We start from the raw sequence: 27790 nt of genomic DNA, 5'->3' as shown, positions 1-27790 counted from the left end.
CTTATATTATTGGTTGTTTTAACATAAATTAATAAAATGGTCATTTTATAGAAACATTATGGCTATGTATTTTTCTTGGTCAAAGCAGGAAGAGTAAAGATGTAGCTGAACTGGTTTGGAATTTTTTTTATGTGAAATTGCTTTATAGGTAGCTCATTGCAATTATTTACACGCCAGTATTTTTAACGCGGAGCTTCTCTTTCTTCTGTTTAGACCCAGTTGCCAGGACTCTCTGATCTGTACTGATGAGGGGCAATCACCCCAAAACAGCTGTCTGCAGATGAGGTGCTGGCTTATTTATTATCCAAGTCATGTCTCAAGGCCTATTTAAAGAAAGGGTTGAACATTGACTTATAGGATAGCTGCCTTACATCTGGTGGCATTAGAGGCAGAGCTTGTTAAGAGCTCATTTGTATCTCTGTCTTCAATGCAGTCTGCCATATTGCATTTTTTGTTAAAGTCATATTGCCATCTTGTGGTAGAAGAATGTTTTGCTTGGTTCCTTAGAAAGTGCTATAATGATATACTGAAATATGTCCGGAAGTAGAGGAAGAAACGTTCATCGCACATTAATCCTTCTGGATGCTATTAATTATGTTTTTTTCAATATCAGTCCACTTTATTATGTATGTACATCTACAAATAATCAGATACGCCGTAAGCAAGAAAAAATAATTATTTTAAAAATTATACTTATCACTTTATTCTGACATGATAAGCCAAGATTATAAGAATGAAATCAATAACTGAAGACTCATCCAGAGGAGTACAATTCAATTTCATGAATATCATTAGATGGCGATGTAATGTAGAATACATAAAAAGTGAATGAATGTGTATGGGCATTTGGAATATTACAGCACAAATGAGAACATTGCTCTGTCCAGACACAACACATTACAATGATGTCTACACCAATGGAATTGTGAAGAGATAAAAATTCTACATTTTATGATAAGGCATGCGATTTCTGCTGGGCCCCAACACACACATTTCCTAGATTCCCCTGCAGCAAAATCTTTGAAGATAGCAAGGTTAAAATCTTGATTTTAGTAAGGGCTTGTTATTGGAAAAGTCTGGGTTGATCCGCTGTTGGAGAAGATCCCAGGCCTTCTGGATCTAGATGGTACAAAAACTCAAGTAAGATATTGTATACACTCACTAATCATCAAGGTAATACTGCATAGATGCCCAGGGTTAAAGGTATTTTCAGGGAAAAAGATCATGATGACCTATCCATAGGATACAGTGCATTCAGAAAGTCTTCACACCCTTTCACTTTTTCACAACAGCCTTGTGCTAAAATAAAAAATATTTGTCCCCATCTTTCTGCACTTAGTACCGTATAATAACAAAGTGAAAGCTTTTTTTAATTTATCGAAAAGGAAAAATTAAAATATCACATTGACACAAGTATTCAGACCCTTTACTCAGGACTTAGTTGAAGCACCTTTGGCAGCGATTACTGCCTCCAGTCTTCTTGGGTATGATGCCACAAGGTTTGCATGTCTGGATTTGGGGATTTTCTGCCATTCTTCTTTGCAGATCATTTCTATAAGGTTAAGGGCTCATTTAGACGGCCGTTTGTACAGGTCTGCATCCATTCTGCAAACTGACATTGAATAGGACTGCAATTTCAATAGGACTGCAATAAATGCGTACAGCACACCGTGTGCTGTCTGCATCTGTAGTTCCATAGCCCCGCAAATATGTAGCATGTCCTATTCTTGTCTGCGATTGCAGACAAGAATGGGCATCTCTATATAGCACTGGCCCTGTGTGTTCCACAAAATGCAGAATGTACAGTACAGACCAAATGTTTGGACACACCTTCTCATTCAAAGAGTTTTCTTTATTTTCATGACTGAAAATTGTAGATTCACACTGAAGGCATCAAAACTATGAATTAACACATGTGGAATTATATACATAACAAACAAGTGTGAAACAACTGAAAATATGTCATATTCTAGGTTCTTCAAAGTAGCCACCTTTTGCTTTGATTACTGCTTTGCACACTCTTGGCATTCTCTTGATGAGCTTCAAGAGGTAGTCCCCTGAAATGGTTTTCACTTCACAGGTGTGCCCTGTCAGGTTTAATAAGTGGGATTTCTTGCCTTATAAATGGGGTTGGGACCATCAGTTGCGTTGAGGAGAAGTTAGGTGGATACACAGCTGATAGTCCTACTGAATAGACTGTTAGAATTTGTATTATGGCAAGAAAAAAGAAGCTAAGTAAAGAAAAACGAGTTGCCATCATTACTTTAAGAAATGAAGGTCAGTCAGTCAGCCGAAAAATTGGGAAAACTTTGAAAGTAAGGGCTATTTGACCATGAAGGAGAGTGATGGGGTGCTGCGCCAGATGACCTGGCCTCCACAGTCACCGGACCTGAACCCAATCGAGATGGTTTGGGGTGAGCTGGACCGCAGAGTGAAGGCAAAAGGGCCAACAAGTGCTAAGCATCTCTGGGAAATCCTTCAAGACTGTTGGAAGACCATTTCAGGGGACTACCTCTTGAAGTTCATCAAGAGAATGCCAAGAGTGTGCAAAGCAGTAATCAAAGCAAAAGGTGGCTACTTTGAAGAACCTAAAATATGACATATTTTCGGTTGTTTCACACTTGTTTGTTATGTATATAATTCCACATGTGTTAATTCATAGTTTTGATGCCTTCATAGTCATGAAAATAAAGAAAACTCTTTGAATGAGAAGGTGTGTCCAAACTTTTGGTCTGTACTGTACACGGCCGGTATCTGTGTTTTGCGGATCTGCACTTTGTGGAATGCAAAATGAGCCTTAAATGGGGACCATCGGTGGCCAGCTATTTTAAGATCTCTCTAGAGATCTTCGATTGGGTTCAATCCAGGGCTCTGGCTGGTCACCTCAAGGACTTTCACAGAATTGTCCCTAAGCCACTGTGTTGTCTTGGCTGTGTTCTTAGGGTCATTGCCTTTGAAGGTAAACTTTAGGCCCATTCTGAGGTCTAGATCAGGTTTTCATTAAGAACATCTTTGCACTTTGCTCAATTCAGCTTTCCCTTAACCCTGACCAGCCGCTCTGTCCCAGCTGCTGAAAAACACCTCCACAGCATAAGGGCTCATGCACACAAACTTATTTTTGGTCCACATCCAATCAGCATTTTTTTTTTCAGGTCTGATGCGGACCCATTCACTTCAATGGGGCCGCAAAAGGTGCGGACAGCACACCCGTGTGATGTCCGCATCCATATGTCTGTTTTGTGGCACAGCAAAATTAAAAATTAAAAATAGACAATGTCCTATTCTTGTCCATTTTACAGACACAGATATGACCGTTCTATAAAGCTCAGGACATTCAGTAAAATGCGGAACACACACGGCTGGTTTGTGGATCCACAATTTGCAAACCGCAAAGACGACCATGGTCGTGTGCATGAGCCCTAATGCTGCCACCAGCATGCTTCACTGTAGGGATGTTATAGGGCAGGTCATGTTTAGTGCCTGGTTTCCTCCAAACATGATGCTTAGAATTGAGGCCAAAACGTTCAATCTTGGTTTAATCAGACCAGAGAATTTTGTTTCTCACAGTTTGAGAGTCCTTTATGTGCTTTTTTGCGCATTCTTCTTACCAAGGCAGTTCTTCCCCCCGATTACTGATATGTATTGTCAGCTATATACATGGCTTTGTCTTTCCAAAACAAGTCACTGAATTTTGTACAGGTGGACACCAATCAAGGTCTAGAAACATCTCAAAGATGATCAAGAAAAATGGGAGGCCACCAGAGCTAAATTTCAAGTGTCATAGCAAAGGGTCTGAATACTTATGGTCGAATTTAACATTTTCCCTTTTAACACATTTGCTAAAATTATGTTATTACTTACTCATTAAGGGGTACAGAGTGCAGAATGACATAACATAACAAAATGTTAAAAAAGTGAAAGAGTCTGACTTTCTGTAGCCAATTTTCAAATACTGCAGTTGATACTCGTATTCAAGTGAATGTGAGCTGAGCTGCATTACCTGTAAAATGGCCACTACACTGTGTACGCAGCTGTGGAGTTCTGGCTCCATACACTGTATAACTCCTGGATCTGCGGCTGCAAGTAACAGCTGATCGGTGGGTATACTGGGTGTCAGACCCCCACTTATCTGATATTAAGGACCTATTCTATGGTTAGGTGGGTAGGTCATCTAAGTGCTGATCCTGGCCACCTACAGAGAATAAATGGAGCAGCAGAGTGCATGCTCACCCGTTCTTGTGAACAGTGACAGTCCCAGCAGCTGGACCACTACCACCCAGATGTTTATCCTCTACTCTGTGGTTACGGCAGATGTTTAAAATCTTGGGACAACCCCTTTAACATTCACTTTAATGTGGCACCTTATCTGACAAACCTCTGCAGCGCCAAAAAACACCTCCTTCAGTTAAAATCCACATTGGCTATGGGTAATCCATAGCAAAATCCGTAAAAATACATTGGTTGCAGATTTTATTGCAAATTTTCACTACTCTACTTAAGTCAATATGAGGACAGACATGACCACAGCTGAGCTCATGCACGGTAGAAGGACTTTATACTAATAAATTACACCACATTTTGCATATAGTTCGCCTTCTAATGGATCGTTCTAAGTCTACTTTCACACTAGCGTTTCACAAGCGGCCCCGAACGCATCCGTACTGCCCTAATGCATTCTGAGTGGACGCGGATCCGCTCAGAATGCATCAGTCTGGCAGCGTTCAGCCTCCGCTCCCCTCAGCAAGCGGACACCTGAACGCTGCTTGCAGCATTCGGGTGTCCGCCTGGCCGTGGGGAGGCAAACGGATCCGTCCAGACTTACAATGTAAGTCAATGGGGACGGATCCGTTTGAAGATGACACAAGATGGCTCAATCTTCAAACGGATCCGTCCCCCATTGACTTTCAATGTAAAGTCTGGACGGATCCGTCTGAACTACTTTCACACTTAGAATTTTTTCTAAGTTATAATGCAGAAGGATCCGTTCTGAACGGATCCAAAACGTCTGCATTATAGGAGCGGATCCGTCTGTGCAGACAACAGACGGACCCGCTCGGAACGCAAGTGTGAAAGTAGCCTAACCCACCACACATATTACCTGTTTCTGAGTTATCTCTGGCTCCCAAAGTGTGGACAGAACAACATTTGATGCCTCCACCCGCTCACTGTTGGACATCTGGCTTGCCAGTCTGTTCTTAGCAGCTTCCTCACTGACACCATCTCTATTCGTTATACGGGAAATAGCCTAAAGTAACCAACACAGAGGAGATAGGGTGTTCAGCTTTCAAAAGGGACACAGGTTATTATTAACAATTTTTTGACTCTAAAAGCAACATGCCAAAATTAAGGCATTTATACACGATGTCAGAATTGTTAATTGATACAAGATCAGACTAGGTGGGTTGGTCTTCAACTTGCACACTGCTGGAAGGCAAGCTGGCATGGTTTCAAAGTGTGGAGGCTGGTGCCAAAGTTACATATTGAGAACTAATTATATATTAACTTGTATTTTACATACAGACTGAAAACTTCCCACCAATGCAGTGGGAAACAAACAAAGCCAAATCATTACTCTTTTGGAGTATTAAAGTTTTTTTTTTTCAAGAGTTTAATACTGATGACCTATCCATCAGTATGTGATCAGTGGGGGTCCGACACCTTGCAGTAGCGCTGTGGTCTTCTCACAGCTTTTCCCTAGGCAAGTGACGACATGTTCATGTGGCCTAGGAGCAGCTCAGCCCCATTTAAGCGAATGGGGCTGAGCGCGACACCAAGCACAGCCGCTATTCAGCGTATGACACTGTTCTTCGTAAGCACAGAGAAGGCTGCGGTGCTCACAGGAGCGCCGATGCTTTCTCAAACAGCTAATAGGCGGGGGTCCTGGGTGTCGAACCCCCACCAATCAGATACTGATGACCTATCCTGAGGATGGGTCATCAGTATTAAAGTCTTGGAAAACCCTTTTAATTTGGCGGTCTGTAGCTACCACTTGGGGGGCGATGTGTGTGCACATAGAGTTACAGTGCCCCATATAAAGTAAACAGAACCCGTCATATTACTAACTTTACTCTTACCTCTTTTTCCGGTATGATGACTGTCCACACCTCATGAACCATCTCATTCCACCCGGCCTCCAGGAGAACAGCAGCATCCATCACACAAACCAATATACCTTGATTAAAATAGCAGCTTTAGTGTCATTGTAATAACCACCATGTATTTATCTCTCCCGAGTGGTTATGGACAACCCAATCAAATCACATCACAGCACAGGCATCACATTTGAGGCTCTGCATATATTAACAGTATTTCTCCACGGATACCTCTAATGTATGGGAGTGACATTGCCTACAGGATCAGAATTAAAAAACAAACAAATATTTTTTCCAGGTTGCCTTAGTAATAAGTAGCATAATTGAACACTCTTTTGGGATACATCAGGACATTGGGATCCAATAGATATGGTTCTGTATGTGCCAGCTGCTTGATGTGAACATAGCTGTAGCTGCTTGTAGTGAGAAGATATCTTAAAAGGAAATATGTCACCAAAATTTTTATCTGCCAGTTAAAACCAGATAGTAATACATCTCCTTTTTTTCTGTTTTGATTTTCTGAATGTATATTTATTTATTATGGGGGCGGCCATCTTGCCTGAGATGTTCTTATCAGCATTTACACAATATTAAAAATGCTTTATGGCAGCCCTATGGGCCATAGACACAATGGTCAGGAGGGGACCTCATTGACCTCTTCGGGAGAGTTTTCTAGGCATGCTCTGTGACCTGTACAGAGGTCATTGTACAAGGAAAGAATAGATAAGATTTGACAATCACCTATTGTGAATGGTGGATCCTGTCTTATCTATACACAGAGGTGATATCATTACAGTCAGGATTAGAATGAGTTAACTGCAGTAAAGTGATCTGTACAAACCAAAAAGTGGCGCTAATTATTAGACATAGTTTCCAGTGCAAACGCTGCAGGATTTTTGGTTTTAGTTTAAATGTAAAAAGTAACATGGAAAATGAAAAATAACAACATAAACAATAATTTAAAATCTATTAAAAGGGGTTGTCCGGGTTCAGAGCTGAACCCGGACATCCCTCCATTTTCACCCCGGCAGCCCCCCTGACATGAGCTTCGGAGCAGTTCATGCTCCGATGCTCTTCTTTGCCCTGCGCTAAATTGCGCAGGGCAAAGGCATTTTTAGGAGTTCCGGTGACGTATCGGGGCTCTCCATGGGGCTGCCAGGAACCCCGGTGACGTCACCTGCACTGATGGGCGGGATTTAGCTCTGCCCTAGCCAGTAAAACGGCTAGGGCAGAGCTAAAGACCGCCCCTCAGAGCCGGTGACATCACCGAACACACTGCCGGGCGGAAGTTTCCGGCCGGCAGTGTGTTATTGAAAACAAAAGAGCCCGTGCCCTGCGCGATTTAGCGCAGGGCAAGGGAGCGCATCGGAGCATGAGATGCTCCGATGCTAGGCTCAGGGATGCTGCCGGGGTGAAAATAAGGGTATGTCCGGGTTCAGCTCTGAACCCGGACAACCCCTTTAAACATAAAAAAGTAATATAAACAGCAGGTCATTTTCTGATGACATGTTCCCTTTAAGCAGGGACAGAATGCAATAGGCCGTTTGACGTCAAATCAAAGTAATCTCTCATCAAACTGAATAAATCTGAGTTTACATTGAGATTGTTGTTATGATGTGACAAAAAATGTCAATGATCAGTATACGTTAATGGTAAAAAAAAAGGTTAAAGGCAGCTTTGGCTGAGCATGCATATGTTCTCAGTAGGAAGGGGAGGATGGAGCCCCTGACAGACTCCTTAGCTTGTCTCCCCAAGAACAAAAGGATTGGGTAGCAGAAAACCAACATGCCCCATCCTTATCTTCCCCCAACACCTGGCGTTGGGATAGGGTCCACCATACACATTAGATTAGCCAATCCCACCAAAATTGGCAAGTTCAGCTGGAAAGTATCTAATGTGTATGGCAAGCTTAAAGGGGTTATCCGACTTAAATAAATCTATTCTAATTGCATTTATTGTAGACCAGTGAAAGATTCTTAAAATCGCTTTCATAACCTATCTATTACTATTTGGCCAGTTCAGTTCAGGGTCATGTGACCCCCGACGTCAGCAAGCCTGCTCTGCTGATGACGTTTCGTTTACAGGCTTCTCCCTGCTTGAGGGAGTGGCCAGGCTCTGTAAACGAAACGTCAGAGCCTCTGGTGCCCTCCCCCCTCCAGCTCTTCTAACACTGCCTCGGCTCAGAGCCTCTGGTGCCCACCCCTCTCCAGCTCTTCTCACACTGCCTCGGCTCTGGTATGCGATCGCCCATGTGCAGTACATACCAGAGCCGAGGCGATATCTTCTCCGGCAGCAGGGGGGGGCATTAGTATAGCATGTAGCAGAGCTGTGTGTGTACAGGGTGTGTAGTATAGCATGTAGCAGAGCTGTGCGTGTACAGGGTGTGTAGTATAGCGTGTAGCAGAGCTGTGTGTGTACAGGGTGTGTAGCATAGCGTGTAGCAGAGCTGTGTGTGTACAGGGTGTGTAGCATAGCGTGTAGCAGAGCTGTGTGGGTACAGGGTGTGTAGCATAGCGTGTAGCAGAGCTGTGTGTGTACAGGGTGTGTAGCATAGCATGTAGCAGAGCTGTGTGTGTACAGGGTGTGTAGTATAGCATGTAGCAGAGCTGTGTGTGTACAGGGTGTGTAGTATAGCATGTAGCAGAGCTGTGTGTGTACAGGGTGTGTAGTATAGCATGTAGCAGAGCTGTGTGTGTACAGGGTGTGTAGTATAGCATGTAGCAGAGCTGTGTGTGTACAGGGTGTGTAGTATAGCATGTAGCAGAGCTGTGTGTGTACAGGGTGTGTAGTATAGCATGTAGCAGAGCTGTGTGTGTACAGGGTGTGTAGTATAGCATGTAGCAGAGCTATGTGTGTACAGGGTGCATGCAGCAGTGTAGCATAGCAGGAAGTCTGGTAGGGACTCGGTGACACGATTCTTTTAACTAATAAACTCTCAGACAATTATCTGAGTCCCTACAATAACTATAGCCACTACATCACAGTCTGCTCCACGGCATTCACTGCAGCAGAGCTGTGTTTGCCAGGAGTGAGTCCCTCCTAACCTTCGGTTCACTTGAGAGCCGACTCAGCAAGTGAACCGAAGATTCGATGAGCTGAGCATGCGCATTGATCTTCAGTTCACTTGCTTCTGCCGGCTCAGGAAGTGAACCGAAGATCCGATTCATGAATCGGTTCTTTTGAATGAACTGATTCAAATGAACCGATTCATAAAAAAGATCCGAACTTCCCATCTCTAGCTGCAATGTGACAGGAAGATCTTCTGCCAGTGTGAGCTAGGAGATGATCATGTTTGTTTTTGTTTTTATGCAAAGTGCAGAGCAGGGTGAAGGAAAGGTCAGGTTGTTCACGCCCAGAAATATTCATGAGGCAGAGCTCAGGCTTTGTTGTTATACGCCCCCTCAGCATGTACTTCAGCATGTAAACACAGCAATGACAGAACCATGAAAAGGTGTAAATATGGGTTTTAACTTGATGAAATCTAGCTTAACCGAATTATATGTATATCCTGATGGATTTTAAGAGTTTTTTTTTTTTTTTTTTTATTAACTCGGATAACCCCTTTAAGGCTACATGGCAACTTTGGTCACACAACATGAAGGTTGCAATGTAGCCCTATGGTAAATCTATCAGTATTGAAAGTTATCTCACTTGCTACATTAGTACGGATTAGAAATCAGAACAGACAGACTTCTCTTGTAAAACAGTTCAGAAAATTTTGATGGCAAGAACCCCATTTAATATTAAGAGATGGTAATATCTATGCAAGCAGAAGCCTCTGAGCTTCCAGCAGGTAGAACTGCTAAGTGGTCAAGGGGGGGGGGGTCACCTTAATATAAAGGGTTGACATATCATACTGACATTATCTGCTAGGCACCTGAAGACTGCAAAACTATATAGGCTTAAATGAATACAGAAGTTACCGTTCGCAGCAGCTTCTTCCACAGCCTCTTTGGCGAGAGCTGCTATTGCTGGCCACACAATGTCTGTCAGACGCTTTAATTGGTCCTACAAGCGATAAAAGCCTAGTATTAAAATATGAAACTTCACTATGTAATGTTGTTTAATCAAAATGACCAGAAGTCTGACAAATATCTACAGTACAAAGCCGGTGATCATGAAGATCACAACATGCAGTAAAAACGTGATTCACCTTCTTGCCAAACACCTTGCTCGCAAGAGCTCTCCTGTCTATGGTGCCATCTTCACAGACGATATCTGGAAATAAATGATATATGTTCAATGGTCTTATTATACTGATGGCCTATTCTAAGAAAAGGCCATCAATATGTGATCTGCGGGCGTGTGACACCCCACTTCTTCCACTGTGTGTAGTAGACAGAACTGGTTACTGCAAGCTGCTCCCAATTAAGTGAATGGGAGCCGCACTGCAGTAACCAGCTCTGTCCATTACACACAAAGGACCAGAAAACCTCTTAGGCCCCTTTCACACGGGCGAGTATTCCGCACGGATGCGATGCGGGAGGTGAACGCATTGCACCCGCACTGAATACCGACCCATTCATTTCTATGGGGCTGTTCACATGAGCGGTGATTTTCACGCATCACTTATGCGTTGCGTGAAAATCACAGCATGCTCTATATTCAGCGTTTTTCACGCAACGCAGGCCCCATAGAAGTGAATAGGGCTGCGTGAAAATCACAAGCATCCGCAAGCAAGTGAGGATGCGGTGCGATTTTCACGCACGGTTGCTAGGAGACGATCGGGATGGAGACCCGATCATTATTATTTTCCCTTATAACATGGTTATAAGGGAAAATAATAGCATTCTGAATACAGAATGCATAGTAAAACAGCGCTGGAGGGGTTAAAAAAAATAATTGAACTCACCTTAGTCCACTTGATCGCGTAGCCCGGCATCTCCTTCTGTCTCCTTTGTTGAATAGGACCTGTGGTGAGCATTAATTACAGGAACAGGACCTTTGATGACGTCACTCCGGTCATCACATGGTACGTCACATGATCTTTTACCATGGTGATGGATCATGTGATGACCGGAGTGACGTCAAAGGTCCTGTTCCTGTAATTAATGCTCACCACAGGTCCTGTTCAACAAAGGAGACAGAAGGAGATGCCGGGCTACGCGATCAAGTGGACTAAGGCGAGTTAAATTATTATTTTATTTTTTTTAACCCCTCCAGCACTGTTTTACTATGCATTCTGTATTCAGAGTGCAATTATTTTCCCTTATAACCATGTTATAAGGGAAAATAATACAATCTACAGAACACCGATCTCAAGCCCGAACTTCTGTGAAGAAGTTCGGGTTTGGGTACCAAACATGCGCGATTTTTCTCACGCGACTGCAAAACGCATTACAATGTTTTGCACTCGTGCGGAAAAATCGCGGGTGTTCCCGTAACGCACCCGCACATTTTCCCGCAGCGCCCGTGTGAACCCAGCCTTAAAGTTAAGTAGCCGACTAGTACAGTCACATCAAGGACTATTTTGGTGTCTAGTGGTGACAGAAACTACAACCAATTAAACCAAAATATGGAAAGCTTCTAATATGACCCAAGAGTTTCTATGGACAGACTTATATAATATTATTCAACATACCTGAGCCAAACTCATCTATAACTTGCTGGTAGGCTGGTCCTCCAAGCTTGTAACTCTGGTGTCCCAACTTATCACAGTCTATTAAAGCAGCTCCCAGCTTCTCCAGTCTCTTTGCAATAGAAGACTTTCCACTGCCGCTGCCTCCTGTTAGACCGATGACATAAGGCCGGGAAGGGATTCTGGGGTTCATCTACAGAAAAAATATTCCATTGTATATCACCTCAGGAATCTATAAGATGTCCGACTACAGGGTACTCATGATTTTTAGGCCCCCATGACCTCCCTCGTTCTAAGACACCAGCATTCAGGATACAAATTAATAAGGTTATATGCTTACGCGCAATTATAAAGTACACGCACTATACAACTTAAAGGTTTTTGCAGTAGCTGGGACCTTATGCTAGAAGCCATCAGATTGCTAAGTGTAATGAGTGTAACAGTGCAGCAGATTACAATCTTACTGCACAAGCCTCTGTTCACATCTGCATTGTGGTTTCAGTTATAATGCAATTGATCAACAGAGCCCATTAACCACTTAAGGACCACAGGTTTATACCCCCCTAGTGACCAGGCCCTGTTTTACAAATCGGCACTTCACAACTTTAACGGTTTATTGCTTGGTCATGCAACTTGGCACCCAAATGAATTTTACCTCCTTTTCTTCTCACAAATACAGCTTTCTTTTGGTGGTATTTGATTGCTGCTGACATTTTTCGTTTTTCTGATATTAATCAAAATAGACCGCAATTTTCTCCAAAAAAGTGTATTTTTAACTTTTTCTGGTAAAATTGTTCAAATATAATTACATTTCTATACAAGTTTGTGTCAGAATTTATTGTGCTACATGTCTTTGATAAAAAAAAAAATCCAATAAGTGTATATTTATTGGTTTGCGCAAAAGTTATAGCGTTTACAAACTTTCTGAGCACCTGTCATGTTTCTTGAGGTGCTAGAATGCCAGGATACCCCCCAAATGACCCAATTTTAGAAAGACACCCCAAAGTATTCGCGGAGGGGCATGGTGAGTTCATGTACGATTTAATTTTTTTTCACAAATTAGCGGAAAATGACACTTTCTGAGGAAAAAAAATAAAGTTTCCATTTCTGCTAACTTTTGGCAAAAAATAAATAAAAATCTCCCACGGACTCACTATGCCCCTCAGTGAATACCTTGGGGTGTCTACTTTCCAAAATGGGGTCATTTGTGGGGTGTGTTTACTGTTCTGGCATTTTGGGCGGGGCTAAATTGTGAGCAACCCTGTAAAGCCTAAAGGTACTCGTTGGACTTTCGGCCCCTTTATGCACCTAGGCTGCAAAAAAGTGTCACACATGTGGTATCACCGTACTCAGGAGAAGGAGGGCAATGTGTTTTGGGGTGTATTTTTACATATACCCATGCTGGGTGAGAGAAAAATCTCTGTAAATTGCTAACTTTGTATAATTTTTTTTTTAAAGTTGTCATTTACAGAGATATTTCTCTCACCCAGCATGGGTATATGTAAAAATACACCCCAAAACACATTGCCCTACTTCTTCTGAGTACGGCGATACCACATGTGTGACACTTTTTTGCAGCCTAGGTGCACAAAGGGGCCCAAATTCCAATGAGTACCTTTAGGATTTCACAGGGCATTTTTACGCATTTGGATTCCAAACTACTTCTCACGCTTTAGGGCCCCTTAAATGCCAGGGCAGTATAAATACCCCACAAGTGACCCCATTTTGGAAAGAAGACACCCCAAGGTATTCCGTGAGGGGTATGGCGAGTTCATGTAAGATTTTATTTTTTGTCACAAGTTAGTGGAATATGAGATTTTGTAAGAAAAAACAAAAAAAAAAACAAAAAAAAAAACAAAAAACAATTTCCGCTAACTTGTGCCAAAAAAAAAAAAACTTCTATGAACTCGCCATGCCCCTCACGGAATACCTTGGGGTGTCTTCTTTCCAAAATGGGGTCACTTGTGGGGTATTTATACTGCCCTGGCATTTTAGGGGCCCTAAAGCGTGAGAAGAAGTCTGGAATCCAAATGTCTAAAAATGCCCTCCTAAAAAGGTACTCATTGGAATTTGAGCCCCTTTGCGCACCTAGGCTGCAAAAAAGTGTCACACATGTGGTATCACCGTACTCAGGAGAAGTAGGGCAATGTGTTTTGGGGTGTCTTTTCACACATACCCATCCTGTGTGCGAGAAATATTTCTGTAAATGACAACTTTTTCTATTTTTTTTATACAAAGTTGTCAATTTACAGAGAAATTTCTCTCACCCAGCATGGGTATATGTAAAAATACACCCCAAAACACATTGCCCTACTTCTCCTGAGTACGGTGATACCACATGTGTGACACTTTTTTGCAGCCAAGATGCGCAAAGGGGCCCAAATTCCAATGAGTACCTTTAGGATTTTACAGGGCATTTTTACGCATTTGGATTCCGTGAGGGGTATGGTGAGTTCATGTAAGATTTTATTTTTTGTCACAAGTTAGTGGAATATGAGACTTTGTAAGAAAAAACAAAAATCAATTTCCGCTAACTTGTGCCAAAAAAATCTTCTATGAACTCACCATGCCCCTCAAAAGTGATCTTTATAGCGTCGCAGCGATTTTACGGTGTTTTTGCAGTGATCAGAAAAAATAATAATTTCTGTCACTGCGGTGGGGCGGACTGAACGCAAGTGTGGGCACAAGATCAGGCCTGATCAGGCGAACACTGCGTTTTTTGTAGAGCCTAAGGTGACCCTAATGTACTGATATAGATCTGATTGCGATCAGTCTTGATCACTTACAGATACTATATAGTACTAGTGCTGATTAGCGACAGCGATGACGCTAATCAGCGACTAATCAGTGACTGCGGTGCGCTGGGCTGGGCGCTAACTACCTAACAAGTAGCTAACTAACTGGCGGTGATAAGGGATCCCTAGGTCCCATTCACACGTCCGCAATTTTGTTCCGCAAAATTTTGTTCCGCATTTTGCGGAACGGAATTGCGGACCCATTCATTTCTATGGGGACAGACTTTGTCCCGCTCGGATCCGGAATTGCGGACAAGAAAAGGCATTTTCTATATATTTCTGGCAATGTGCGGATCCGCAAAATGCGGAAAGCACATGCCGGTGTCCGTGTTTTGCGGATCCGCAAAACACATACGGACGTCTGAATGGAGCCTTACAGGGGGGTGATCAATGACAGGGGGGTGATTAGGGAGTCTATATGGGGTGATCAGGGGTTAATAAGTGACGGGGGGGGGTGTGTGTAGTGTGGTGCTTGGTGCTACTTACAGAGCTGCCTGTGTCCTCTGGTGGTCGATCCAAGCAAAAGGGACCACCAGAGGACCAGGTAGCAGGTATATCAGACGCTGTTAACAAAACAGCGTCTAATATACCTTTCTGATGCGATTTTTTAAACATCTACAGCCTGCCAGCGAATGATCAGCGCTGGCAGGCTGTAGATTAACTTCAGAGCTGCGCGCCGCTGTGAACGCGCGCGCATCACGCGAAATCTCGGGTCTCACGAGATGGCGCCAATAGGCGTCGCTGAGACCTGAGAGTGCCGCCGTACTGACGCCTATCGGCGTTAGTGTGGCGGCAAGAGGTTAACTTATAAAGTCCGTCCTTTTGAAGGAAAAAATATATATATATATAGCGCAGCATGCAAAAACTATGGAACCTCTGGTGGAGGCTCCAACATAGATACAATCATGGACTTAGCCCATAGACTACGTTCACATCTGCACTGTTAACACACTTGGAGCCTCCACCACAGATTCTGTCATATTTGACAGAAAAGACAGTGCAGCTTGTAGCACTATAAATCACAAAATCACAACAGACATCGCAATGTACCTCGTTGCAGGGTTCACCTGGCACCACTGGTGTCTGTCGTGTGACCGTAATAGAAACCATGACACAGACATGACCAGAGCCTTGTTCATGAGTGTTGGGAGAGCGATCCATTGAATTCAGATAAGGCCTCATGCACACGGCCGTTGTTTTGGCCCGCATCCGAGCCGCAGTTTTTGCGGCTTGGATGCGGACTCATTCACTTCAATGGGGCCGCAAAAGATGCGGACAGCACTCCGTGTGCTGTCCGCATCCGTTGCTCCGTTCCGTGGTCCAAAAAAAAATAAAAAAATAACCTGACCTATTCTTGTCCGCGTTTTGCGCACAAAAATAGGCACTTATATTAATGGCTGTCCATGCCGTTCCGCAAATTGTGGAATGCACATGGACGCCATCCGTGTTTTGCGGACCGCAAAACACACAACGGTCGTGTGCATGAGGCCTAAGGCAGTGAAAAGCTGCCTTCTCTTTACATGGATCTACTGTACACTCCACAGAGAAACGCCAAAGGACATGTGAAACAATCACCTAGAATCGTTTCTTGAAATACCAAAACTGAAAGGAGGATTCTTACAGCTGGAATCTTCAGCAGAGTTCCCAGCAGCCTGTTCCTGAAGCTAGAAGAGCTTATTTTCTCCTCTTCATTTTCAGAATGTTGTGGGTCTGTTACCAGATGGATCTGATGGATGGTCAGCTCATCGAGCCCCTGAAGGACACAACACAGTAATATATGTTACAATAGAATCCTTCTTCCTGGGCAGACTTACAAACAAAAGCAAATTTACCTGTTCCCCCTGCTTGGGTCCTGGCTCTTTGCTCCCCAGCCTCAGCTGCCTCTCTCTGGTCCCTCGCTGGCTGCAGCAGTGACAAATTAGAGGTTGACAGCGGGGAACCCGAGCGAGGTAGCTGAGGCTGGGGAGCATGTCTGCCAGGAGATAGTAGGGTGTTTTGTTTGACAAAAAATACCCCAAATGGTGGCCAACCCCTTAATGCAGCTACCTTTTTTTCCTGACTGATTGGCCACCAAAGCTCACATGACAGGCTGTATGTGCCTTCTTTGCGGCGCTCACTGCATATGTCATGGGCTTGTACTTTGTTTTTCAGTCAGGTCTTCTGAGAGTCATCACTGCCCTTTTCTGCATTATGACTAGTGTTGAGCGAACTTGTGTTTTAAGTTTGGCGTCTAAAGTTTGGGTTATCGAAGAATCGAGTTATGGATTCTAAATTCCGTTATGGTCCCTGGTAGCAGAATCCATAACGCGATTCTTCGATAACCCGAACTTTAGACGCCGAACTTAAAACACAAGTTCGCTCAACACTAATTATGACATCTTAGGAGATCATTGTGTGACCCACAAATGGTGCTTGAAGGATTGTGCCCAATACATGTTCTAATTTTAACACAATTAAGATAACAAATTGTTATCTAGGGGACGCTACTGTGGAGCATATACACTCTTCCATCGGCATCAATGTACACCACTTTATACGGGGTGGCCCACGAAAAAGTAGCCCACCTCCAATATCTCCAAATCAAACTGCCTAATAGTAAATCTGTCTTAGTTGACCATAGCAACCAATCAGATCTCAGCTTTAATTTTTTCAAAGCCCTGTAGGAACTGAAAGCCGAACTGTGATTGGTTGCTACATGGCAACTAAGACAGATTTACTATTAGGCAGTTTGATTGAGAGATAATGGAGGCGGGCTATGTTTTTGTGGGCCACCCTGTACTTTAAAGGGTTTCTGTCATCAGAAAAATAGGTATTAACCTGGCTGACATTAACGATGTGCTAATGTCAGCTGAACATAACTATATAAGTCCCATGTCACTATGTGCTGTCGTTATTTAGAAAAAAAAAAAACTTTTATAATATGCAAATGAGCCTCTAGGGGCAGGGGGGGGGGCGTTACAACTACTCCTAGAGGCTCTGTTCGCTTACCTCTTTCCACGCCCTTCTACACTTGATTGACAGGGCCAGGCCAGCGTTGGTCTCCTGTCTGCCAGGGAAATCTCGCGCCTGCGCCATCTTGTTCAGAATTCGGCGCAGGCGCAGTGAGGGAAGGACGTTCGCCGGCAGCCGGCTTCCTCACCGAGACGTATTCAGCGCAGGCGCGATATTTCCCTGGCCTAGCCCTGTCAATCCTCTAGGAACAGGAGGCTCATTTGCATATTATAAAAGTTAGTTTTTCTAAATAACGGCGGCACGCAGTGAGATGGGACTAATATAGTTATGGTCAACTGACATTAGCACATCGCTAATGTCAGCCAGGTTAATACCCATTTTTCTGATGACAGAAACCCTTTAACTTGATATCTTGGGTACGCCCATATTTGAGAAATAAAAGACTGTATGTCCTAATAGAAAAGAGGCCCCAACCAAAATATGCTTACTGGGAAATGATGGCCTTTATAATTTGTGTATCTAAGTAGAGAGGCCCCATGAATAAGTATTAAAGGTTTTTTCGCTAGAGTAAACACTTGTACCCTATCCACAAGATAGGGGGGATAAGTGTCTGATCTGCAAGGGTCCGAACCACTTGAGCTTCCACTAAATACAACAGTGGGGAAAGAAGGGGTTCCATATTTAAGTGAAACAGTGTTTGTGCATGTTCACTGCTGTTTGAGCCGGTTCTTTGGGACTGCTGGAGAAAGACGACCAAAGTGACAGTAGACAAGCTTGACTGCCACTCTATTCAAAAAGGGGAACATGGGACCACCATTCTTGTGATCATGAAGAATCACAGCGGGAGGACCCCTACCAGTCAGACATCATGTGGAGAGGCACTAAGGAGGACAATTATCAAGTCTGTGGCAAAAAAATGTCACAAGAAGTCATGTCTTGTGCGTCATTTAGTCAAATGTTGCAACATTTGGTGAGCCTCGCCACTTTCAGAAGAGGAGTGAAAAGTTGGTGAGGATTAGAGATCGAAACAGCGTTATGTCTCAATTATGATGACCTACTTTAAAAAAAAGTCTCCTCTCCACACCAGGCAACCTCCTTGCATAGTTTCCCCGACAGTGGCGAAACCACATCACACTTGATGATAAAACCGAGCGCCACTTCATAAATTTGACACAAAATAAAAGGAAGACTTAAAACTGACAACAAAAACACCACAAATGATAACTTCCCCCCTAAGTGTTTTTTTCCCCTAGAAATACCCCTTAATAAAATAAGGTAAGTCCATATGATTGAACTTCAGAATACAGCAATTATGTGCTCTTTTAGTGAATAGAATCTTGATCATTTGGATTACATTTTCCAGACGTCTCTTGTTCACCGACAGTCCTCCTCTTTGGGTCTCTTCGCTGACAACTATACATGTCAAGTCTGGGTCAGTGATTGAAGGGCCATAGGGATCCGAAATAGGCACGATGTCATATTCAAGAGAAGGCTTCACGTCAACCAGGAACTGGGACAATTTTTCTACTCTCTGTTCATAGGGCTCTATCAGCTCCTTCAGGACCTTATCTGAAGAATTAAAGAAATAAAGGTTAGACTAACAGAGTGATTGAGAACACTAGGATAGTGGATACATGAGGTGTAAGGTGTCTGTTCTTCAAGACAGGAATAATGCTCACTTGCTCCTGCTATGTTCTCTATAACCTAAAGCAGCCTTGTCCTTTTTTTCATCTGCAACTTAAGAAGTAGCATTTGCTTTGCTATAGCCTGATACATGAGCTAAAGATTACGCAAAAACTTTAAGCAAATTAAAAATGTCCATAAGCCTGTACCACCTGTCCCCGTTCCATCAGACTCCTGTAACACACACTACAAACCTATTAGGACACATACATGAACTCTTCACTGTAAGGCCATGTACACACAGCAAGCTGAAATAATATAGAGAAATCAGCCTCTGATATGCAGGGTCTTCTTTGGTGCATACGGGCTGCATACGGGCCTGCAAAATACTTGCCAAATAGCAACTGGAGAGCATTTCAGAAATATCGGCGTCTAAAATGCGTCAAAGAAGTTTTAAGCATTTTGTTTTAAAACAGCAGCGTAAAAATCCGAAACCATGTTCCCTTATAACATGGTTATAAAGGGAAAATAACAGCATTCTGAATACAGAATGAATAGTAAAATAGCGCTGGAGGGGTTAAAAAACAAATAAATAATGTAACTCACCTTAATCCACTTGCTCGCGCAGCCCGGCATCTCTTCTGTCTTCATCTTAGCTGTGTGCAGGAAAAGGACCTGTGATGACGTCACTCCGGTCATCACATGGTCCGTCACATGATCTTTTACCATGGTGATGGATCATGTGATGACCGGAGTGACGTCAACACAGGTCCTTTTCCTGCACACAGCTAAGATGAAGACAGAAGAGATGCCGGGCTGCGCGACCAAGTGGATTAAGGTGAGTTAAATTATTATTTTATTTTTTTTAACCGATCCCAAGCATGCCGATTTTTCTCACGCGCGTGCAAAACGCATTACAATGTTTTGCACTCGCGCAGAAAAATCACGCATATTCCCGCAACGCACCCGCACCTTTTCCCGCAACGCCCCCGTGTGAACTCAGCCTTACTTCAGCAAATGCCATTTATCATGTAGGTAAAGTTAATACAAGGCTTTCACACTATGGCCCCTTTCACACGAGCGAGTGAACGCATAGCACCCGCACTGAATCCTGACCCATTCATTTCAATAGGGCTGTGTACATGAGCGTTTTTTTTCACGCATTAGTTCTGCGTTGCAGAATATAGAACATGCTGTGTTTTTCACGCATTTTTCACGCAGCCCTGGCCCCATAGAAGTGAATGGGGCTTCAGTGAAAAACGCATTGCATCCGCAAGCAAGTGCGGGTGCTATGCGTTTTTCACTGATTGTTGCTAAAAAATGTTGTTTGTAAACCTTCAGTTTTTTTTTTTTATCATGCGCGTGAAAAACGCATTGCACTCGCGCAGAAAAAACTGAACGCAATCGCAGACAAAACTGACTGAACTTGCTTGCAAAATGGTGCGAGTTTCACTGAACGCATCCGGAGCCAATCCGTCACGCTTGTGTGAAAGAAGCCTATAGGAAAAAAGTGCTGGCCTCTCTGGTGGTCAGAATCGGGGGAGTGCGCATGAGCAAACCACATACTTAGGCTACTTGCAGACAAGCGTGTCTGGATTAGGTCCGGATGCGTTCCGGGTGCATTGCGGCAAACCCGCGCAAGTAGGTACGCAATTGCAGTCAGTTTTAGACTGCGATTGCGTTCCGTTTTTATCGCGTGGGTGCAATGCGTTTTGCACACGCGTGATAAAAAACTGAATGTGGTACCCAGACCCGAACTTCTTCACTGAAGTTCAGGTTTGGGTTCGGTGTTGTGTAGAGGTAATTATTTTCCCTTATAACATGGTTATAAGGGAAAATAATAGCATTCTTTAATACAGAATGCTTAGTACAGTACCACGGTGATGGACCATGTGATGTGACGTCACCACAGGTTCTTTAGCCGGCAGCTCATGATTAAAGAAGTAAGATACGTGAAAATCAGTGCTCATGTACACAGCCCCATAGAAATGAATGGGTCTGGATTCAGTGCGTGTGCAATGCGTTCACCTCACGCATTGCACCCGCGCGGAAAACTCGCCCGTGTGAACGGGGCCTTAGTAGCTCCTATCCCACCCACCTCATATCTGCCAAGAGCAGCGATGTCTGTAATCCCTGCATAGAGAAGTGTATAATGTGATGGAAAACTGAATCAACCCTGCAAAGGAGGCAACATGGACAATCACAGTACATTAGTAAGTGTCTTGTATTAACTTTATCTACATGATAAATGCAGTTTACTTAAGTGAGACAATCTCTTTAAGGTGCCCATAGACCTTTAATAGCCATTGGCTAGCAGCCATTTTTCCCAGTTCCTTCATACACGTGCAAGCCCAGCTAAGCATACATGTGCCAATTATGTGAGGAAGTGTATAAGCTGCTGCCAGGCACCTTCGGCAGCGACTTATCTCCTGTGCGAATAAAAGAAGGGGCATGTTGAAGTCCAATATATCTGGACACCCCGACACATGAGATAGTTGATGGGTTGGGCCAACTTTCCTCTGCTGTGTATGGGTTCCCACAATAGGACCTTGTAACACATCAAATATAAGTGTCAGAAGATCATATTGGTGGGTTTCTGGCAGCTCTAACAATGTCCTGAATTAGTGTCTTCTTTAGGGTACTTTCACACTTGCGGCAGAGGATTCCGGTAGGCAGTTCTGTCGCCGGAACTGCCTGCCAGATCCGACAATCCGGACCCAAACGGATGGCATTTGTCAGATGGATCCGGATGGGGATCAGTCTGACAAATCCATTAAAATACATTTTAATGGAAATTAATGCCAGATCCGGCATTCCGGCAAGCATTCAGGATTTTTGGCCAAAGAGAAAACTGCAGCATGAACTGATGCATCCTGAACGGATTGCTCTCCATTCAGAATGCATTAGGATAAAACTGATCAGGTTTTTTTCCCGGTATTGAGCTCCTGTGACGGAACTCGACACCGGAAAAGAAAAAGCTAGTGTGAAAGTACCCTTACCTGGTTTTCAGTAGAGAATTATGACCACATTGATGAGGGTCCTGGCACCATAAATGGCCATGAACCACCTGTTCATCTACATAATGATTCTGTTGTATCGTTTGCTAGGCAGTAGCGATAACATGGCAGTGCTGTCCATATTAATATTCTGTAGGATGGGCTGCAGAACCTAAACTGCAGGACCACAAGTTTAGGGACTTCTGTCCAATTGCTTGCATCTAACTAGGCTTCCATACAGAGAATGTCAGAAATAATGAAGAGGCTACTCACTGTCCAACAGTTCTTTGTCCCCGACACCAATGAGAAGACGCCTTTCTGACAGCAAACAACAAACACTCAATAAGATTTTATGGGCATTATGTAGCCTATCGAAGGTGCCTCCAACTACAACATTGCTGTGACTCTGTAGAGGGTTTCCTTCACAATTTGTTTCCTTCAAATTAATACCATCATCTTCTAATCCATACTCCGAGTACAATAACACTGATACTAGGTGAGGATTACAACTGTAACAGTTAGTTGCATATCTCTCCAGCTGCTGCTTAGCTGGGTTATATTGTCCACCATCACTAGTCTGGAAGTCCGTGAGAACCACTTCTGGGGGATGAGAGAGGTTCTGAACAGAGGAAAGAAAGTGCTGGCTGTTGCTTTGGTTTTTAATATTAGTTAAAAGCACACGAACATCCAGATTGCTATGGAGATCTGCATCAGAATACAGCTTCGATATGAGGCTGCAGATTTCCTGGGTTGCTGGGATGTAGGTGGAAGCGGGCTGAGAAGAATCAGTCAGTAGAAGCCCAGGTTGGAGATGGATGTACAAGGTATCTTGGACAATTTTTGCTGCAGAGGCTAGAATAGGCGCCAATCTCAAAGACAAGGCGGAGAGAGGAGATGTTAAGACCAGCACCCCCGAACGAAAGACAGACATTGCCGAAAATCACCTTGAAACAGAAAAACATTGAAATAACTTTATTATTACATGTTTTTTATGTTGTATTGTATTCAACTTTACTCAAGATTTATATCAACCTCTATATTAGAGCGTGACTTTGCAGTCAACTTCTATGGTACAAAAAGTGGCCTTCACATCACAGGGGCATCAAGTAGCATGCATTTCCATGGCTGCAACGTGACAACTTTCGATGAAGCAGGTCACATGGGACTTTTTTCTTTTAGAAAAAGAACCACTTCTATCCATAGGCTATGTCAAGGAGGTTCCAGGAACATGCACTCCTCTTGTGAAGTTCTACCTGAAATTATGTTTTTTTAAGCCCTGTGCAGATGTTTTGCATTCTAACCGATATACTGGATTTTACCTGGGCTGTTCGGTCACTTTCACAGTGTCAGTGGGGGTCATTTACACAGACCAGTTTTTTTACTCCGGCTCTTTGTTTCCCCCTGCGCTGCCAGAGGATTTCCCTAATATATGACGAGGCGCTCTCCTCGTGATAAATTAGGTTTACCTCTGGAAATCCGTGACCGTTGTAGTTTTTACTCCTCTTTTATGCCCGTTTTCAGGTGTAGTAAATTTGCCGGTGCCAAAGTCCCAGCCCCTGGCATTCACAAGTGTCAAGGACGGTGTAAAAACACCTATGCGACAAAATATTGTCGAATGGGCGTTTAAAAAGTTGCAGAAGGGTCTTGCAACTTTTTTTATGTCAAAAACTGCCTTACAAATATTGGTAAATGACCTCCAGTGTTTGATCTCTGATTTTCAGCAGTGATTGTGAGCCAAAACCAGGTGCCGGTCAAAAACACGGAACAGGTGCAGATCTTTCCATTAAATGTACAGGCTTCACTTCTGGTTCTGGCTTAGGCTACTTTCACACTAGCGTTTTTACTGGATCCGGCAGGGTTCATCAAAAACGCTTCCGTTACTGATAATGCAACCGTCTGCATCCGTTATGAATAGCGTTGAGCGAACTTCTGTTTTAAATTCGGCGTCTAAAGTTCGGCTTCCGGTTAGCGGAGAATCCCGATATGGATTCCGAATTCCGTTGTGGTCCGTGGTAGCGGAATCAATAATGGACGATTATTGATTCCGCTACCACGGACCACAACGGAATTCGGAATCCATATCGGGATTCTCCGCTAACCGGAAGCCGAACTTTAGACGCCGAATTTAAAACAGAAGTTCGCTCAACACTAGTTATGAACAGATCCGGTTGTATTATCTTTAACATTGCCAAGACGGATACGTTATGAACTCTATTGAAAGAGAAAACGGATCCGTCCCTGTTGATTTGCATTGGGGGTCATGCCGAATCCTTCTTGCTTCGCATCCCAGGACGGAAAGCAAACTACATGTTGCGGTTTGCTCTCCGGTATGGGAACGCAACTAAACGGAACGGAATGCATTTTGGTGCATTCCGTTCTGTTCAGTTTTGTTCCCATTGGCAATGAATGGGAACAAAACTGAAGCGTTTTCTCCCGGTATCGAGCCCTTATGACGGAACTCAACACCGGAAAACTAAAACGCTGGTGTGAAAGTACCCTAACAATCACTGATCAAATTCGGTGTGAAAGCGGCCTTGTATAGCAACGGTCCATGCATGCAGGGGGTGACGACAACAGATCTCTATCACCCGGTGGGATCTGCCATCCACAACGTCCTATCGCCTGAAGATGATGTGTGGCTATTACCATACAGTCATCCATACTTTGCAAACAAGTTCCAGAGCTGCAGCCAGGCGCCATTTAATCATGCAAACCTGAAAGCATCACATCTGCAGGGAGCTGGGTTGCAATATATATATATATATATATATATATATAGCCGCTATATTCTGATCTGCAATCCCTAGCTCTCCAGCAGTCATGATTGTTTTTCTCTTATTCCATTGCTGTCTAAACAGTGTCCATTCACAATATCCACTGATGCAATATAACATTGTTCTGCAGACTTCTTGAATGTGCACACAGTGAGCTTATTACATGGTATCCCGCAGAGCTGATCCTCTTATCCCATGACACATTACGGTGCATGCACATGAAGTATACACAGCAAGGACCCCGGCATGTGCGCCCAGCATACACTGATCATACATACACAGAGGTGACTGCTCCAGCACGCCGCCCCCAGGTAGCCCAGATTCCCCGGGTACCCCTCTTCCTTCACCTCCCGGCTCTTCTGCACGTCTCTCTTTGACAGGTCTGACTACCTTATTCAATATTTTTTCCTTCAACAACTTTATATAAAATGACAAAAGTGGGCTGAGCTACGCCAGCACCGTGGTCACGTGACAGACAGTTACGAGAAGAACAACAGCATTGCTGGTTTTGTCCGTGAACCATCAGGAGGCGGCCATTTTGTCGGCGTCCAAAAGTAGAGCACGTGATAGAAGCAGGGTACAGCCACAGTCGCACACAGACAGTTCTTTTTGTAGATGAGTTTTTGAGGCTGATCTGCCTGCAGGATTTTCAGCCTAAGGCCTCATGCACAGGACAGTGAAAAAAAAAACGTCTGTTAAAAATGGACACACATTTTCTGGCAGTGTGTCCGTTTTTAATGTCCGTTTTGCATCCGTTTTTCATGTCCGTTAAAAACTGACATGAAAAATAGATGAATTTGATTGGCGGTTATTTTTTAGACTCACCCGTCTGAGAACACCCACAGGATGGTAGTCCCCCAGCTAAAATAATGTCCCCCATAGAGTAGGATTTTTTTTTGTTGCTGCCCCCAGCTTTAATAATGTCCTCATGTAGGCCGCCAGCTAAAATAATGTCTCACATAGTGTAGGATTTTTTTGTTGTTGCTGCCCCCAGCTTTTATAATGCCCCTAATGTAGAGCCCCATCTTAAATAATGTCCCCTATAGTGTGTGTGTGTTTTCTTTTTTTTAGGGCCCCCAGCTTTATAATGTCCCCCTTGGTTTATATAATGCCCCCATAGAGTCCCACAGCCAAAAACAAAACAAAAAAAAACAACCCCTCACCTTATCCACTTGCTCGCGCTGCAGCAGTCTCTTCTATCTTCACAGAACGGGACCTGCTGAAGGTGCACGATGACGTCACTGCGCGCTCCCACGTGGTTACGTCACCACACAGATCGCAGGTCCTTCGGCAGTTCCTGCTCAATGAAGAGAGAAGAGACTGCGGCACCGCGAGCAAGTGGATGAGGTGAGGTTTTTTTTAACCCCTAAATGGCCTGTGTACCCGTTTTTAACAGCCGTTAAACGGGTGCACTCCTGTCAATCGGCCGTTAAAAACGGTCCCATTGATTCCAATGGGGCCCGGCTGGGAAAACGGCCAAAAATAGTCCTATTTTTGGACAGACGCTATTCACTGGCAGTTAAAAGAACGGCCATGTGAATAACCCCATAGACTTTCACTGGTGCTAAAAATGGCCATGTGACGGCCGTTACTTAGACGGCCGTCACACGGCCATTTTTCACTGTCGTGTGCATGTAGCCTAAGTCAGAAGTGTATGCACCAGGTAGAAGTATAAATCCTTCCTGGATTTTTTGCAATTCTGGGGTTATAGTCGCAGCACAGGTGTGAGCTCAACTTAGGGGCGGACTGGGAACTTAACCACCTCAGCCCCCAGTGCTTAAACACCCTGAAAGACCAGGCCACTTTTTACACTTCTGACCTACACTACTTTCACCGTTTATTGCTCGGTCATGCAACTTACCACCCAAATGAATTTTACCTCCTTTTCTTCTCACTAATAGAGCTTTCATTTGGTGGTATTTCTTTGCTGCTGACATTTTTACTTTTTTTGTTATTAATCGAAATTTAACGATTTTTTTGCAAAAAAATGACATTTTTCACTTTCAGTTGTAAAATTTTGGAAAAAAAACGAGATCCATATATAAATTTTGCTCTAAATTTATTGTTCTACATGTCTTTGATAAAAAAAAAATGTTTGGGTAAAAAAAAAATGGTTTGGGTAAAAGTTATAGCGTTTACAAACTATGGTACAAAAATGTGAATTTCCGCTTTTTGAAGCAGCTCTGACTTTCTGAGCACCTGTCATGTTTCCTGAGGTTCTACAATGGCCAGACAGTACAAACACCCCACAAATGACCCCATTTCGGAAAGTAGACACCCTAAGGTATTCGCTGATGGGCATAGTGAGTTCATAGAACTTTTTATTTTTTGTCACAAGTTAGCGGAAAATGATGATTTTTTTTTTTTTTTTTTTCTTACAAAGTCTCATATTCCACTAACTTGTGACAAAAATTAAAAAGTTCTATGAACTCACTATGCCCATCAGCGAATACCTTGGGGTCTCTTCTTTCCAAAATGGGGTCACTTGTGGGGTAGTTATACTGCCCTGGCATTCTAGGGGCCCAAATGTGTGGTAAGGAGTTTGAAATCAAATTCTGTAAAAAATGACCTGTGAAATCCGAAAAGTGCTCTTTGGAATATGGGCCCCTTTGCCCACCTAGGCTGCAAAAAAGTGTCACACATCTGGTATCTCCGTACTCAGGAGAAGGTGGGGAATGTGTTTTGGGGTGTCATTTTATATATACCCATGCTGGGTGAGAGAAATATCTTGGCAAAAGACAACTTTTCCCATTTTTTTTATACAAAGTTGGCATTTGACCAAGATATTTATCTCACCCAGCATGGGTATATGTAAAAAGACACCCCAAAACACATTCCTCAACTTCTCCTGAATACAGAGATACCAGATGTGTGACACTTTTTTGCAGCCTAGGTGGGCAAAGGGGCCCATATTCCAAAGAGCACCTTTCGGATTTCACAGGTCATTTTTTACAGAATTTGATTTCAAACTCCTTACCAC

At 43.4% G+C, this 27790-nt stretch overlaps 1 protein-coding gene across 2 annotated transcripts; it reads right to left on the bottom strand.

The window, feature by feature from the left end:
* Nucleotides 1–614: 614 nt before the first annotated feature.
* Nucleotides 615–25216, bottom strand: COASY (Coenzyme A synthase). 2 transcript variants are annotated; one of them, XM_040437064.1, is made up of 11 exons: nucleotides 25089–25216; nucleotides 22310–22980; nucleotides 18772–18986; nucleotides 16087–16218; nucleotides 11674–11863; nucleotides 10246–10310; nucleotides 10016–10100; nucleotides 6075–6172; nucleotides 5099–5245; nucleotides 957–1119; nucleotides 615–924 (listed from the first exon to the last, which is right to left on the bottom strand). In XM_040437064.1, exons 2-10 carry the CDS (start codon nucleotides 22965–22967, stop codon nucleotides 1036–1038), a joined length of 1674 nt encoding a protein of 557 aa, XP_040292998.1. In that variant the 5' UTR covers nucleotides 22968–22980; nucleotides 25089–25216; the 3' UTR covers nucleotides 615–924; nucleotides 957–1035. The 2 variants fall into 2 exon arrangements, with proteins under 2 accessions (XP_040292998.1, XP_040292999.1); XM_040437065.1 differs by lacking the exons at nucleotides 615–924; nucleotides 957–1119 and adding an exon at nucleotides 4211–4609 and having other exon boundaries at nucleotides 5078–5245.
* Nucleotides 25217–27790: the final 2574 nt, after the last annotated feature.

The sequence above is a fragment of the Bufo bufo genome, chromosome 6, assembly GCF_905171765.1.
Source record: "Bufo bufo chromosome 6, aBufBuf1.1, whole genome shotgun sequence".
NCBI classification, from domain to species: domain Eukaryota; kingdom Metazoa; phylum Chordata; class Amphibia; order Anura; family Bufonidae; genus Bufo; species Bufo bufo.
The sequence above is the reverse complement of the archived record's forward strand: the minus strand, read 5'-3'. Positions and strand labels throughout refer to the sequence as shown.

Excerpts from the sequence above, each read along its gene's own strand:
- COASY (XM_040437064.1), bottom strand. The coding sequence starts at position 22,967 with ATGTCTGTCTTTCGTTCGGGGGTGCTGGTCTTAACATCTCCTCTCTCC. Across the intron at positions 16,219-18,771 it reads ACAAGAGACGTCTGGAAAAT|GGGCTCGATGAGCTGACCAT; the intron begins GTAATCCAAATG and ends TGTGTCCTTCAG. Across the intron at positions 1,120-5,098 it reads CAGAGATAACTCAGAAACAG|ATCCAGAAGGCCTGGGATCT; the intron begins GTAATATGTGTG and ends TGTACCATCTAG.